Source organism: Eptatretus burgeri, chromosome 5 (genome assembly GCF_056783735.1).
Source record: "Eptatretus burgeri isolate ZD-2024b chromosome 5, Ebu_testis_v1, whole genome shotgun sequence".
NCBI classification, from domain to species: domain Eukaryota; kingdom Metazoa; phylum Chordata; class Myxini; order Myxiniformes; family Myxinidae; genus Eptatretus; species Eptatretus burgeri.
Window position 1 is genome coordinate 25,499,313 of NC_140965.1, and position 17,395 is coordinate 25,516,707.

A 17,395-nucleotide genomic window follows, 5' to 3' on the forward strand; every position below is an offset into this window, starting at 1 on the left:
GCTTGGTTTACAGGGCATTACGATAGGTGGATAGGAGTTCATGTGTGCTAAGGAAGGGCTCTCTACGATGGAAGATGCCCAGTTGGTGGCTGGCTTTGGAGGCCATCTTTGAAATGTGGTTTGCCAAAGAAAGATCATGGCTGATTGTGAGATGCAGGAGTGTGAATGACTGAACTTCCTCAAGAGGATTGTAAAGAAAGTAGATGGGGTGTGGAGGGGGGGGAGGCGGAGGTTGTTGGATTTCAGAGAGACAGTGTGAGATTTATCAGGATTGAAAGTCATTCCAAATGTTTGATGATCTTGTGATTTTGTCAAGGTTTGAAGAGAGGGAAGATGCTGCAGTTTGCCTGTCTGAAGGATGAGTGACATCACGGCAGAGGGTGGAGTCATCAGCAAATAAATAAAGTTGATTTTCCAGAGTCAGAGAGATAATTGATTAAGATCAGGAATAGGACTGGGAATGGAACACTACCTTGGGGCACTCCAAGCCGTGACAGGGAGAGGAAATGAAAGGATTCCGTGAGAGCCACACGTTGGGTATGAGAGTAAAGGAAGTCAGGAAGCTTTGTGTGGAGTTCACCTTGGATGTCAAAAGCAAAGAGTTTAGAGAGCGAGGCAGAATTCCAGACTGTATCGAAAGCAAGAGATACTGTATGTCCAGAGATGGCCTTAATCTCATGTCTGACGTTGAAGGCCTCCATCCACTGTTGGATGAATAAAAGCAGCACGTGCAAGGTGGAGTGACCTGGTCCGAATCCAAATTGGTGATTTGAGATGTTGTTGGAGATGAGGAAGAATTTCATATCAACTGCGATGATGGATTCCATGACCTTGCTAATGATTGAAATAAGCTGATCAATCTGTAGTTAAAGGGATCAGTTTTTGCACCTGCCTTATGTAATGCAGTGATGTTGGCAGATTTCCAAGAAGATGGAAGACCTAGGGCAAATGATAGGGTGAAAAGGTCAGAGCATGTGCAAGAGCATATTTTTAGGATACATTAGCGGATGCCGTCCGGTCCAGTGGCAGAGTCAGAGTCAAGGGTTGACAGAAGCTTGCCCACATTCTCAGGTGCAAAAGAAACAGAGTCCAGGAGCAGTTAGGTATAACTGGGAAGGATGGGTACAGAGAGTGAGGGTTCGAGGACACAAGATTTGGAGTCAAACACAGAATTGAGGCATCTGGCCTTATCTTTTTTATTAATAGTATTTCCAATTTGATTCACACCACCCACTGACCACCAAATTACCTGTCATTCACACTCTTTTCTGTCGTGCAGATACTATTCCGATCACACAGGAAGGGAAACTGTGTGAGAAGGAGAATATCAAGAGTGCTCTCAATAAGTGTGGTTACCCTGGATGGTCTTTTTTAAAAGCAGGAAGTAGCAAAAACAACATCACGTCTGGTGAACAACAGGACACAGCTCAAGAAAATATGACACGAATGACCATTCCGTATGTGGCTGGGCTATCTGAGAAAGTGAAAAGATCCTTCTCCAAGTTTGTCATTGTTACATCATACAAACCCTGCAGAATTCTGTACAGCCAGTTAGCTCATGTTAAGGACAAGAACCAGAAGGATAGGAAACGTGACTTGGTGCATGGCATCAGAAATGGAGACCCGTCATGCAGTGAGACCGACATCGGAGAAACTCAGCAAACCCTTAACGCCTGTATGAACCAACATCATCGTCCAGCTTATTAAGAGGCTTTGAACTCTGCTGTGGATATGCACTTTAACCTGCATGGTCACAGCTTTGATAACAGTCAGGTGGTCATTTTGGACTGAGAAAAAAAAACAAAGGTTTGCTCGAGGTGTAAAAGAATCTATTTGGGAAAGAGTTGAACGACCATCTCTCAACAAAAATGGCGGTTTGTGATTTCATCTGTCACATACGTGGGACAAGGCTCTAACATCTCTTCCACACCGTCTGCAACCATCACGTGATGCCTGGATTGGTTTACAGACCAACTCACCTTACCAATGGCTGAGGTCCCGTGGCAATGCTTAAGCTTCTTCTTCTTCACTTTATCATCTGCCATGACAAAGCTTCCTCTTGTTCACTTCGCTTTATCATCTTAATTTAAAACTTTTACTTTTATAACTTGTACAGCTGTAGTAGTCCCAAAAGGTATATTATCTCAATCATTCATATACAGGGTGGTCAAGAAAGTTGAGCCATGATAAGTGTCATTAAAACTTCAATTTTATTTAGAAATCAATCTCTCTATATCGAGTGCAGCCTGTGGCTGCTGGTTGCATCATTGGTTGGGACACGGCTATGCCGCTGATGCAGTGTCTCCCTTACCAGTACACTGGTACTCATTTTGCCAACCTCAGAAGGATGAGAGGCTGAGTCAACCTCCTGGTGTATTAATTCAGCAGCCCAACGGGGCTTGAACCCAGGACCCTAGGATCCTAGTCGGATCCTAGGATCCCAAGCCACTACCCAAACCACTAAGCCAACACCAGGCTTACAGAAATCAATGATATAATTGAATTACGTGAATATATATATATATATATATATATATATATATATATATATATATATATATATATATATATATATATATATATATATCAAATCTATGAGAGAAATTTCATAAATGTAACATAAAACATCACAGATCTATGCATGACCTCAGAAATGCTCGAAGTGCTTGCCTTGGTGCCGCATGCATCCTCAGACGTGTCTCATAAAGTTATTGATGACTTGAGTTTGTCACCTTTTGCTTCTTTGGAATCCTAAATGGGTAGTTTTACATCCTTATGGAGAATGTTCAGCAAAGTCCACCTTTTCATACCAAACTCCTGACATCAACAGCATATTAACTTATTCAGGCTGGTGCTGACTGTCTGACATGTTCAAGGACCTCAAGGGTTCCCACTGAGTTACGTCCGAAATGACTGCCTGTCTTGGGATTTTGAATGAAGGTTCAGCACACCCCTCATTCCTGAACTACTTTATCCACGTATGCATTGTTTGCTTCGATGGAGCTTCTCAGCAGTTGAAATTGGTGTTGAACCTTCTTAAAGTTTCCTTAAATAACTGTGTTTGAAAGTAGATTACACCAAAAACCTCTTCTGTTCTGTTGTCTAGGGTTTCTCATTTCTCATGTAAGAATCATGCTCATCTTTCTCATGTCTCGTAAATAATAATCTTTATGCTTGTTTTCTTCACCTGCTCAGCTTTCCACACCTGTCATATAAAAGAGTATTTACAAAAAATAAAGTTGTCGGATAAAAAAAAAATCGGGGAGGATTACTAAAAGAGAGGTTTTATAAAAATGTTGGATGGCAGGGTATTTTATCAATGAGTATATCATCCCCCAGATATACATTAAGCCGGGAACCCATTTGCAAGCATTGATTGCTAGTGCTCATTGATGAACCCCTGGTATCGTTCGACAAAGAGTAGGTGGGTTATCAACAACAACCTGGAAAAAATTCCAAATTCCTGCCCTAACTTGGCTTGGACTACCGAGTCTAATTTGCACATGGAAATGTCAACATGGTCTTGCAAAGATATGTGGGATCAGGGATAGATGGTGATTACACCCTCAATTGAGATAAAGTGAAAGGTATTTCAGCACTATCTCCACATGTTACAGAGGTGGTGTGGTAGTGGATTAAGAACCACAGTATTAAGGAGTGCTGGATGGAAGCACAACAGGGGAAGAAATGTAGTTCTGCTTTAAGAAAGAAAAACACAAATATAATACTTATTTTGTTCATCATAATTTCTTGGCAGGAGGTAGGTGTTCAAGACTTTTCCTGGGCTTGGGAATAGGCAAGGCAGGACAATTTTCAGATGATAGCTTCGATAGTGCGGTGAACCTGGAGTGAAACAAAATTAAAAGCGTTGATACAAAAGCACAGCATGAGGCAGGAATTTTTTTTTAAATGGTACAAGACCAAATGACCGAGGTTTACTTGGGAGAGATAAAGCTGATTGGTTGCAGGAGTGAAGATTGATCCTGAAGGGTTGAACTGGTTTTGGGTTCATTGTCATGAAGTTGTGTTGCTTCCCTTGATGAAGCCAGTTTTGTTGACTCCAATGACGATTGGTGAGAAGGCAAGTGAAATTGCGGTGCTGATTCAAAATCCCAAACACACTCATTGCACTGTTGACAGAAAACACCGCTGTTAGAACATAAGCTCGAAAATTAAATATTTTGATTGCAACGATCTTGTAGTTGTTTTATATTGACCTTAACCCTTTGAACCCTAGCGGCCATTTTCCAGCCGCTATTCAAACATCCATATAACCAAGCGGCCGGATTTTTCTCCAGAGAACCCAGGGTGGGGGTGCCAAAAGTCTAAGGAGCTCAGGGTTCAAAGGGTGTTATTCATGTCCGGTGTTATTCATGACAACACATCAAACATCTGAGATAACTATTGTACAGGAATGTTGAGACATGAGAAAATGGGAATGGATTCATTATGCGCTAAGTAACTGAGTGAGAAAAGCTTACTTTTACAAAAAAGACAACAATGTTAGTTACTATTCAGAGCTCCATAAACAACTTTATGCCTGGTGTTGGCTTAATGGTTAGGATGGTGGGCTTGGGATCCTAGGATCCTGAGTTCAAATCCCCCTTGGCTGTTGAATTAATACCAGGTGGGGTTGACTGCCTGTCATCCATCTGAGGCCAGCAAAATGAGTGCCAGCTTGCTGCTATCCTGTGTCGGAGTGGCGACCCGTCCAGGATTGTGCCCGATAGCCCAGGAGACTGCTTAGGCAGCACCAACGCTCTGCACAGAGTATGGTCCCAATGAATGCATAAACAACTTTGATACTTATTCTACAACGAGCAAGTTGGTGGGATACTAACACCAGCAACACGATGACGGGGACTAACATTAATTGCATGGATAATATGGCACATTCCCCACATTTTGATCAGGAATTTTAGTGTACCGTACTTACATCTCTCATTTGTACACGATAAAATACTAGAAGGGCACTTGGTCGAGCGCATACCTTCGCCAACGCTACATCCCCCCCCCCCCAGAAACCGTTGATTGTGAGGGTATTTAATCCCATACCACATCTGCCATCTCATATGTGTTATGATGGCTTAAAAACATTAAATTTCCTGTGTCATATCGTATATCACAAGATTGGGCATTGAATTCACAACATTTTGGCACTGGTTGCATGCAAATTGGATAAAAATCGACCGCACTATGGCAAAATGATGATTTTGACCTTTTCATGACCTCGACCTTGACCTTTGTACTCTTAATTTTGTAATTGGTATTAGAGTGTGGGGAACAGAACAGTCAACATTTTGGTGTTGGTTTCATGCAAATCGGATAAGAATTGACCGTGTTATGACTAAAACCGCACATTTTGCAATGTCGTGAACCCCCCCGACCTTTGACTCCCAACCGCTAATAAGGGTTATTACGTCATTGTGTCATTGTGTCATGTCACATATCACAAGATGGGGCATTTCATTCTGAACATTTTGGCATTAGTTGCATGCAAATTGGATACAAATTGACCGCGCTATGGTAAAAAGACGATTTTGACCTTTTCATGACCTTGACCTTTGACCCAATCACTCCCAAAATCTAATCAAATGGTCCTCGGATAATAACCAATCATCCCACCAAATTTGCTGCGATTCAGTTCAATACTTTTGGAGTTATGCGAATAACAAACAAACAAACAAACAAACACACATAAATAAATAAATAAACAGCGATCAAAACATAACCTTCACAACAAAGTTTGCAAAGGTAATTAGAGGGAGTATGTATGCTTCCTGTGTTATACAGTCTGGGCTGAGAATGCCCCTTCACCTTGCATCATTCTGTCTACAGAAATTATTGACACCCTGTGATGTAGATGAGGACAATACTTTGTAAAAAAAAAAAAAATTCTCAGGAGAGCCTACGTTACTTTAGTTACCTATTGTTCTCCTTCAGGTGGGGAATTCAACATTCCTTAAACTTAAGAAACAACATCCAGCTGCTGTAGCATTTCCTGTGAAGCATCAAATGTACTCATCAGCAATGTGATAATTAGGAATGCACAATACACATGTGTGTGTTTCTCTTTTTCTCCCTCTCTCGTTCTCTCCGTGTCTCGGTCGATGTCTCTTGGTCCCTCTCCCTCCCTTGATTATTCTTTTTCCTGTTTCTCTTTCTCAGTCTGTTTCTCTATCTGAAGTCCCATTCATTTGTTGCCAAAGCAGGATCGTTTGACTGGTATTCAGGACAGGAATTTCACAAGGATGCCAGTGATTAATCGCCTATACTTTGTGAAAGACATATCGGATATTTGACATCCATAACTAATACTAGCAAATGCGACACCCACCTTAATCTCCATCCTACAGATGGCACACATTGTAATGTAACACACTTGTCCCTGAAGCACCAATTTCACGGTTTATAGCCAGGCCAATAAGTGAACCCAGATGAGACAGTTCAAATGTAAGTGCACCGTTTCTGCACCATTGTGTTGGATTTTTTTATGTGATTAAAGAATCATGCTTGTTTTGCGTTACAATCCAGCACCAGGGTTTTCTCCCCTCTTGACATGATTTTCAATGGTTTGCCAGATTGCTGGCCAGTGTTGGTCTTGCCTTTAATCTTCTACTTCATGATAAAATTCCCTATGGTTGATTAGAGGGTGACTCGGATGGTTCATATTATTCTGATGAAATTCCCCTCACATGATTATCGCTTCTTTATCAAACTAAAATAATAAATTCTTCCTCTGGAGAACACAATGCTCTGAAAGCCAGAGATGAAACTTTCCAGACTATACTGCATTTGTTGATGAAATTTGTTGTGAAAATTGATGCACTCTTTCACAGCTTTTATGCTGGGCAATTCTCACAACTAGAAAGGGATGTTCCGTGACTCTTAGTATGAAACTTCCTTGCTCTTCCATGAGCCTTCCTCCTGCAAATAAAAAAAGAATGAGTTTATTGGTACTACTCATTCACTGGTGTTGGCCAAGTGGTTAAGGTGGCTGGCTTGGGACCTTAGGGTCCTGAGTTTGAGCCCCTTTTTACCATTGAATTAACACCAGGTGGGGTTGGCTCACCCTGTCATCCTTCCGAGGTCGGAGAAACGAGTACCAGTGCACTGGGGTACCACTGGAGTACCAGCTTGTACTCTCTTGCCCACAATAAAGATATTTTGAGAATAAGCCTTCTTTTTTGAACGAAATATCATTCTAACCTCAAGAATATTCTGCTTCATTTATTCTAAGCATAGTGCCGCGGCAATTGGATGCTAAGATTGGACAGTTATTGCTGGAAACTGAGAAGTCATTTTGATTTCTTTCAGGCAAACTTGAGTACCCCTTCTCTTGAAAAAAGCATGCAGACATCTGCAATTCAACATTGCACTGAAATTAAATCTCTCATTGAAGTCAGAAGTTAAAGTCTCAAGTCCTAGTTAAATATTTTACATCATGAGTCCAAGACCATGTTTGAACTGAATAAAATTATAAATCACGTATTTGAATGTCAATTGGAGATCCAAGTCATGCAATTCTGTTAAGAATTTATTTATGTTTATAAAGACTTTCTAAGATTAAAAAAAAAATAATGTGAACTTTGCAAAGGTGATGAGAACATGAGTGTGAACCTCAGTATTGGTTTCTCGGCTGTTGTTGCTGTTGCTGACTGAGGAATACCAGTCGTCAAAATCTGCAAAATAAATAAAAGGAAGAGAATCGAGGGGATTGGGGGTGAGGGAGTTGAGAAGGAGGAGGGGATATTAAAGCAAGAAGTACAATAATAATCACAATATTTACAACTAGAATGGCAGTTTTGTATCCCAATGATAGGCTGGATCCCAATCAGGATGTTCAACAAAATTGAATCAATTCGTCCTTGTCACACACTCAACATGTCCATCAGGTGTTGTCCGAATCAGCCCACATCATTTTGAGATATCCTGCTCACAGGCGTACAGACAGACAGACAGATAGACAGACAGACAGACAGACAGACAGACACGGGTGAAAACACAACTTCCATCCACCTTCAGTGGCAGAGCCACTATATTTTTTCAAAACAGAATGGTAAATTATGAAATGTTTATATATGGTGAAATAACATTTATAATGATCAGATATTATCATCAAGAAAGAACCATCCTACAACAGCTGAACATATCAGCAAATGTGTACTGCAAAGAGAACGATTCAGATCTGTCTGTCTGTCTGTCTGTCTGTCTGTCTGTCTCTCTGTCTCTGTCTCATAAAACCTGGTGGTACCTTATTCAGTCTGTCATGAGAGTATGCTCCCCCTCTATTCATTCGCTCACTTCAAATGGTACCACAGCTGACTTCACCCTTGAGAAGACTGAATGCCTTAATTCTGTGTTTGTTTCCTCAACCCCCCACTGTATTTACCCACCCTACCCACTCCTGGACTTTCTGTCTTTTGCACCTGAGAAGGTGGAGAAGTTTCTGGCAACATTCCACTCTGATTCTGCAATTTAAGCAGACGGCATCAGCGTACATGTCCAAAATCACACTGTGCTATTCCTGCACATCCTCTTTCTGCTCTTTTCACCATATGAGTTGCCCTGGGTCATCTTCCATCTGTTTGGAAGTCAGACAATGTCACAGAATTACATAAAAAAGATGAAAACAACTGATCCCCTGAAGTACTGACCTATTGGCTTATTTCTAATCAGTAAGATCATGGAATCTATGATTGCAGTTGACATCAAATCCTTCCTTTTCTCCAATGGCCTGATCTCAGATCATAAAATCGGAATCAGAGCAGATTACTCTACCTTGGACATGCTGCGCTCTGCTCTCCCAGCAATGGATGGAGCCCCTCGGTATCAGACGTGAGATCAAAGCCATCTCTCTGGACATATGTTGAGCATTCAATATTGTCTAGCACCCAGCCTTGCTGCTCCCAACTCTTTGCATATGGCATCCAAGGCCAATTTCACACATGACTTCCTGAATTCCTCTACTCTCCTAACCAATGGTGGAGCATCCCAAGGTGGTGTTCTAGGCCCCATCATATACCTAATCTTCATCAATGATCGCTCTGACTCTGGAAAATCCTCTTTATCTCTATGCTGACGACTCTACCATCTGCAGTGATATCCTTCGTTCTTCAGATACTGCAAGCAGAAGCCTCTTCCCTCTCTGCAGACCTTGATGGAATCACAAACTGATCAAATACTTGGAATATGTCTTTCGATTCTGACAAAACTCACACTCTCACTGTGTCTCTCTGTTTGGACCATCTGACAAGTCCTCACATATACTTTTCTTAACCCTCTTGAAGAATTTCAGTCACTCAAACCTTTGGGCCTCAATATCAGCAGCAATTTTACTTGGGCAAACCACACCAAAAGTTGGCCTCCAAAGCCAGTTTCCAACTGGACATCCTCCATGATGTAAAGTCCTTCCTTGGCACACCTGAACTCTTATTCACTTACAAGGACATCATCTGCAGCTTGATGGATTACTGGTCTCCCCTTCAGGGGCACTTTGGAGCAGAAGTACTGCTCTCCTCTCCCTCACACCTTACTCAGCTTGATGGCATGGAAACAACTGCCTGAACGATCATTGGACTCTCCCACAATGTAGCTGAGTCTATGGGCCTATCACTTTCACATCACAGATAAGTCAGTGGTCCCTCTATCTCCTTCCACCTCCTTTATGGTTTTGCACCTCTGCTCTGTAGGTGCTCTGTCCCCTCCAGGTTTCTGCTCGGCACACATTGTCTGTCATCAACCCCCTTCTGGTTGCTCATCACTGTTCATCTCCACTGATTCATTCCCCTTTTTTTCCCACCTGTGGAATCAACTTCCACATTCTGTTCAATTTCAATACCCTCCATGGCTTCAAGACAGCTGTTCACCATAGTCTAATGACACCCCCTATCCAAAACCATGATCTTTTCTTCCACGATTAACCCTCCCCAAACCCACCTCTTTCCAAATTCTGACAAAACGGACACATCCGTTTTTCCATTCTTTTAACTTGCAGCTGCATCCATTTTGTCCACCCCATTCCTCCCCACATTCTTTGTTTCTCGAAGTTTCGCTCTATTTCGTCCCTCATCCCTGCTATTGCCCCCCCCCCCATCTTTCTATATTTCCTATTGTTATGTTACATCCTGATCCAGTCTATGTTCTAGCTCCTCCACAAGTCTCAATATTGTGTTGAAAAAAATCTCAATTTGTGTGACAAGACAGGACACCAACAACAAAATGAATACTATATATTTTTCAAAGTGGTGAAGAAAAGATTAGCAATAAGTTCCATTTTTAAAATGCGAAGTGAACACCATACATCCTACCCGAAACAGCAGATGTTGATCTTTTCTTCATGTCTTTTTGCAAGTTTTGAGCGCAATGTGGAACCATGTTCATCAGATTGTACTTTTCTGGGTCACTAATACACCAAGCCCCTGCAAATTTAAAAGAAAGGGAGTATGAAATGCAAACTGGTATTTCTCAGAAAGTGCTTTCAAATTCAAAAGCTTTCAAGCATATAGTCAGGTTCCTTGTGTCCATAATTTGATGTTCGTTGGAATTTTTTGGAGAGTAGCCAACCCCAACATTTTTTGAAAGCTTAAACAATACCAAAACAGAAAATCCATGTTTTACATTTTTTTTTCAATGCATATAATGTGGTCAAATAGGTCGTTTTGGGGGTAAAAACCCGTTTTTTTTTATTTCAGCTCTGAAAATTCAAAATTAATCGCAAGCAAGCAACTGATGATGCATAGTTGTTAACTAGAGGACAGTTCTTAATATAGAATACATATATCTGTATTTTGAGCAATGGTTGCCATGGAAACGGCTATCATTTTGTCAATTACCGTTTATTTAATGTATTGCTTTCAAATCTTGAAACAAGTAACGCATGAGTATGGTGATCAGTGAAATGTACTTAATGTCAAATATGAGTTTGTAGCCAATTGGCATCACTGTCTCCAATGTCACCCATCATTGCCATCGTCATCATCACTATCGTGGTCATGCCGTTCAATGTTTGAGTCCTTGTCATTCTCACACGAAGTGCTGCACCTGCAAAGATCAGTGCATGTTAAGTTCTTGGCCATGCAGGAACTTCTCTGTGATGAACATTCTGTCCTTCACTGGCACCTTATCATCTCGATAATTGCCTTTGGCGCAGGGAGAATGTCTGTTGTTGGCGGTTTGAGTTGACCACTCGTGTCCTTGTGGAAGCGATTCTTTAATGGATCAAGAAATGTTTGCTGAGAAATTGCTGCCTGACCTCAAACGCCTCAAATTGGAATCATGGTTATTCATCTCAAATTGGAGACCCCTGTTGCTCGACCTCCGCCCAGATGCCGAAATGACTACCACCTTAGTTGAATTGCGGTTGTATTCTAGAGTTTTCTCTGCCAAGTACTCCATCAAATCAGCCTTGGTTTGATCATAGGACAGAAATCGACTCATCATGATGTGTTTGATACTGGTATCATCCTTGACCTGATATTGGACTGGTGTCTTTCCTTGACGTCGTTTGTCTCTGGTTGTGATATTGAGGGAAGCTTGCTTGTATGTATCAAGAACAAGAATTACATGGTCGAAGCCTCTGGTCAGACTCATCACCCTATCACTGAAACATTCACTGAGGTCCTTCACTGTCACGACCATTGCTGGTTTCTTGGTCATTTTCTGGACAACTACCATTCCATCCACGACTGCGACCTTCGTGCTTGTACTGCCATCAATTACAGCATCAGCGGGTGCTGATTCCATGTGTGTGGCATCAAGCTCATCTTCTGGTAAAGACGGTTCCTTGTTGGCAAACTTCTCCAAGTTGTGGATTTGCTTCGACTTGTCGGTACATGACAGTAAGCTACCGTTTGGTGCAAACAGGGCCCTCGGTGTCACAGTGAATTCAAAGTTGCCAATTGCATCCTTCTGGTCGACGTCCCTGCTGGATCTGGAGAGTACCATAAGTCTTCCATACAAATCCTTGGTTTCTTTTAGATCTACTGTCTTGTCCCTGATCTTGATTGCTGGTGTTGTATTGCCAGACATGTGCATTCTGTTCTTCTCCTTCTTCACTGGCGCCCATAGGCTGATATCACCATTGATCCGTTTAGCAACAAATCTTCATAGAGATTCTGTACCGTTTCATCAATGTGGCATCACCTATGTTCCCTACAAGATCACACTTACAATACATCAAACTACAAAAACTTAAAATCAAACGTTTTACTACTGAAGGTGCCAAAACCTTCTGATATTGAACAACAGACACACCAATGTTTCATTGAACAGATGGCCGTTTCCATGGCAACCAACTGTTCCAATACTTGAAAATCATAATACTTATGTGTAAGTTTGTCATGGTCACTGTATTTAACAATTATTTAGGCCATCCGATGGAAAATATAATTTAAAAAAATATACATTAAAAAATGGCAATTCCACTCCAAAAATGCTGTTTCCATGGCAACCAACAGTCAAAATGCAACATTTTATTATCTTATAAAATCCATTGTTAGCCTTTTAACAGCAATCCATCATCAGTTGGTTATTTTGTATTGTTTCAGATTTTTTTTAATTGGAATTCAAAAAAAGCGTTTTTTACCCCAAAACGACCTTTCCAAAAGTTGAAAAAATGTGAAACATCATTTTTTTAATTTAAATGGATTTTATACTTCTCAAAAATCTATAGGTTTGCTTCTCTCCAAAAAATTCCAACCAAATTACACAAACAACCTGACTAATAAAATCATTACAATGAAAACTATGATCTGTTTGATAAGTCAATGACAGATTCATTACTGGATGCAACTGATGCCACTCTAACGAAGGCACTGTTGGTGTACAATGCCATTTTAACAAGTTTCAATATGATAATGGACAGTAAAATGTGTAACTTTTTATTTCAAAAAAAACCTAAATCCATTGAACCGTTGCAAGGAAATCTAGTAAAACTCTTTTATTACCCCCCCCCCCCCCCCACTGGAAATATCTGAAGCTGAATGTACTCTTATCTCAGCTATTTTTAATACATCTCAAGATATCCGCTGACTACTGAGCAATGAAGCTAATAATGAATCGTGCAACTGCTCCCACTTATAATACAATAGATCCCCATGAAAAATGAACATCCAATATTCAAACAAAATGAACAGTATTCAGTTTAGTTGAATACTGAACTTACATTTGGTCGAATGGTGTGAGCTCATTCCTCATCTCTGTTAGTTCATAACATAAGATAACATAAGATCTGAAGTCAGCCACCGCAATCATTAAGCCAACACCAGGCTTTTCAATTTTAATAAAACAGTGATTTTTAAAGTTTGTTCAAAAAAACAATCCGGAAATTTAGTGCGACTGAAACATCACCCTTATGCATTATAATAACATGACGTTGAGTCACAGTTTAGAAGATGGAGGCTTTATTGATCACCATAGAACGCAGCGTCTATCAGCCTTGTACTTACATAACCATATTGGTCGTCTTCCTCACCCCGATACTGTCACTCTCACATGCTAGGCCTTCTTATGCTATATGTCGATACATAGCATGGTTCTTGGAAGTATTATGAAGGCAATTTGTGTTCTACAATGCTCAAGTATATAATTAAATTTAAATAAAGGTTCAAAAAGGTTTAAAGGCGGATAAATAAATTAATTCCGGGTTTTACCAAGAGTCTATTACAACACCATATTTGACACGTTATATTCGTTCTTACATCATATTAGCCTGTTGTTTGTGTCCTTTATAACGTCCTTAAGAACAGTAAGTTTCCTGTTTCGAATGAGTTTCAATTTTGTTTGATTGCCAGACAGATAGACAGAGTAAAATATTATCTCACTCCTCTCTGCGCATGTAAGATCAGGCCAAATTCAGAGCCAAAGTACTGTTAAATGGCAAACTTGTATTCCTAATAATGTTTTTTTAATTTAATTTTACATTTTTTGCTACATTGTTAGAACCAATGTTTTTTGGCGTCCTTGTACCTTAAATAGCAGAACTTGGGTTGGTTCCATTTTTAAAAATAACCCCTATGGTGGCCATCTTGAAATTACAATTGGATAAGCGTTGTTCACCTTTTATAGATCTTTGTACCCAGCCCACATAAAATTGTGGGTTTTTTTTCTGTGAATACTACATTTTTTGGGATGGAGAATCCAATTAAACAAGTTATAATTTTGTTAGATCAATGAAGAATCCTTTATGACATTAAATTTGGATATTAAAATGGCCACCATTCCTCATTATTAACTTTTCATTATCAACTTCTTAAATTATGTAAGTTATAACCATTCATTGGCCATCTGTGAAATTCTGACTTTGAACATATCATTTATATATTGCAGCAGTCAATCATATACTGAATGGGAATCACCACAACTGTGCTGTCCAAGCTCATGTCAAGGATATCACCAGACATTGGAAGGATTCTTTGATCTGATTTACATAATTTCTGAAATAAAAGACTACAGTTTCTGAAGCATTGCCTGACAGTGTGGATAGATTGTCAGAAGCATACAAACATGAGGAAGACATTCAGGAAGCCCATCAACATATTCTAACGAGAAATGAACAGTTGAACTTGGAAAAACAGTGAGCTGAGTTTGACAAGAGTCACAGCAAATTCCCAATGTATCAATGAGCACGGATGTATATGAAACAAGTGATGGCACTACTTGGCTTCACACGTTCACTCTGGCAGCCTGATCTGTTACTATACTTAGCGTGTCTGGAAAATTGGTGCAAATACTTTTTCAGCTACAGCAGGCTGGATTATGCCCAAAACATCATAGGATATATTGCAAGAGTTTTCAACAACAAAAACACAGATTAAATCTCCTGGAACAGACTATTGGTAGGTGATTTTGCTCCGATGAAGAATGACATCCCATTCACAGGCACCAGGGTTGATCAAGGAAAGGAGTTCCTGAACAAAGTTTCAAAAGGTGATGGTGGTTTAAAGGGAATCACCAGCAAGCCTGAAACTCTCATGAAATACTGTCTTTGCACCCCAGAATTGGCAAGACTAGCCAAGGAGACAAAGGAGATGACTGGCATGTCAACAATATGCAGTACTCGTTACCACCACTTGATGCTGATGATAGCCAAGTGCAGTTGTCCAATCAACCTCGAAGATGTGGTTTCAAATAACGAATTCATGGTAATCAATTCCACTCTGATGAACAGTGATGGCTCCCTTATTTATTGTAGGCAAGAGTGAACTCGTGTATGTCCTTGAAGACTTTGCAGTTCATGATGAAGATGAACCTGATAGAGAAGTGACATCTGTTGATTAGAGAAACACCCACTTAGTTATTGATGGCATGTCAATGGTTCATGAACTCATGTCTTCAATGTCACCCAAAACCTGCAAAGAACTGGTATATGCCTTTGCAAGGACCATATAAACCAAATGCAAGAACTATGAAGGTGGTCATCTGATCTTTGATAATCATGTCAGACAGAACTCTTTCAAGGCTATCATGAGACATCACCATCAGGGCTCCCACCAACAGTAATTGCTTTTCATGTTGTCAATGCAATGCCCATTACTGACTCAAAGGTATTCCTGCCCAACAATGAAACAAAAGACTGACTCGCTCTCTACTTAGCAGACAAAGCCATTCAGCTAAAGATACTAATGGTGTCAGTGACATATTTGCATGTACAAAGCAACATGGAAGATTCTAACCATCAACAGGTGTCAGCACACACGAGGAAGCTGAAACACTCATTATGCTACATGCAGCGGAGATCTGTGCAACAGGAAAGGGCGTACACATCATGACACAAGACACAGATGTGTTGGTTCTTGTTCTGCCAGACTCCCTAGTTCTTGGTCCTCAGATGACTATGTTAATGGGAACTGGTCAACATCGAATAAAAGTGTTGTTAAAACCAATCTATGACAGTCTTGGCCCATCAGAAGCTGCAGCTCTTCCTGGATTTCACAGTCTAACAGGGTGAAATACATGTGGCCATGTACGAGGTTAAGGTAAAAAGACTGCTTTCAAGGTTTCCGACAAAGCGATACCAGCTGTAATCACTGCATTGGCCCAACTCAGAACTGAGGAGACACCATCCACCAGTGTCGCCTCGGGGTGTGAGCAGTTTCTGTGCCAGCTGATGACTACCAAAACTGACTCCGCAAAAACAGCTGGAGAGCTTAAGTCGAAATGTTTCAAGAATCAGTCTGCTAATCAGGATATAGACAACATTCCCCCAACCGCTGGTGCATGGCACCAAAATTTACTCAGAGCTCACATGCAAGCATTTATTTGGAGCCAAGACCTTATACTGGACGCAGTTATTGCAGACACTTTCAAGCTGGGCTGGTCAGATGCTACAGACGGTAAAAAAAGTTCTTGTCCCGTCTTAAGTAATGACGTCACCTGAATCTGTAGTTGAGCTTGTCAGGTGTGGATGTGGAGCCATAAAAATGTTCATGCATGTATAGGCAGAACAATCTCACATGCACAGAGATATGTAAGTGCGAAGCTGATGAAGACTGCACTAACAACTGCATATTGAGATCAGCAACTAGAAGAAGACTCAGATGTAGATGATTAAATCATTATGTTATGATGACCTTGGTACAACTGCAAAATTTAGTGATTATTCGGACAAAAACTTGTTAGATGTGTAACAAGGACAAATTGATTCGATTTTGGTGAAGATCCGGATCCAGATAGTATAATTTATTACGTGTTCTTCACTATTGAGAAATAGGGCCAAAAAACAATATATAGCACGATATTTGAAAAAGTTGTGGACGGATTATGACAAAACTTGGTGGATGACTTGGGTATGTGACAAGCACAAGTCGATGAGATTGTGGTTCAGGTCTGGATGCAGATCCGGCCTTTCAGTGGGATGCAAAACATAAACTGTTCAGCTTTACGAAGGTATGCGGTCGATCGAGTGCCGTTCTCATCCGAGTTGGGTTTTGTTGCTATTCCTTATTGGAATAAAATACCAGTTACTGGAATATATTGGAATAAAATGATAAAAAATTAAGTTGGCAAAATTTATGGTTTACCATTTTGTGATGTTGTGTTTGTTATGTTCATTTATTTTCCTTGCTCTTTGTTATTAAGTGGCTAGTGATGGAAGAATGCTTGTACAGCTGATCTATAGAGCACATGCAGATGCTTTTGGAGATATGGAGACGTGCCAGGATGCAACCATAACTGGAGCAAGGAAAAATAAACCAGCACGTATAATTCGTATATGAAGACATGTCAACAGATCTTCGGGAGATTGGATTTAACTGGTCTGGGAATCAGAACAAGTTGAAGGCACTGAAGACCGAGTTCAATGAGAATGGTCAACAATAACTTTTACTCTGGTTGAAAAATATTTTATGATGAGCTCGAGTCAATTTTAATGGCATCCCCTTGTGTCACACTTCAT

General features: G+C 40.4%; 1 protein-coding gene across 4 annotated transcripts in view; it reads right to left on the reverse strand.

Annotated features, from left to right (window-relative positions):
- Positions 1-2,585: 2,585 nt before the first annotated feature.
- The window catches only part of LOC147026113 (phosphoinositide 3-kinase adapter protein 1-like), a 262,651-nt gene continuing 247,841 nt past the window's right edge, over positions 2,586-17,395 (reverse strand). For 2 of the 4 annotated variants that reach the window (XM_085881158.1, XM_085881157.1), the window contains exons 10-13: positions 10,311-10,421; positions 7,621-7,682; positions 3,940-4,130; positions 2,586-3,843 (exon numbers count right to left, since the gene is read on the reverse strand). In XM_085881158.1, the coding sequence (XP_085737284.1) occupies positions 3,741-3,843; positions 3,940-4,130; positions 7,621-7,682; positions 10,311-10,421 (467 nt within the window). In that variant the 3' untranslated portion in view covers positions 2,586-3,740. The other 2 variants (XM_085881160.1, XM_085881159.1) reach the window with 2 other exon arrangements.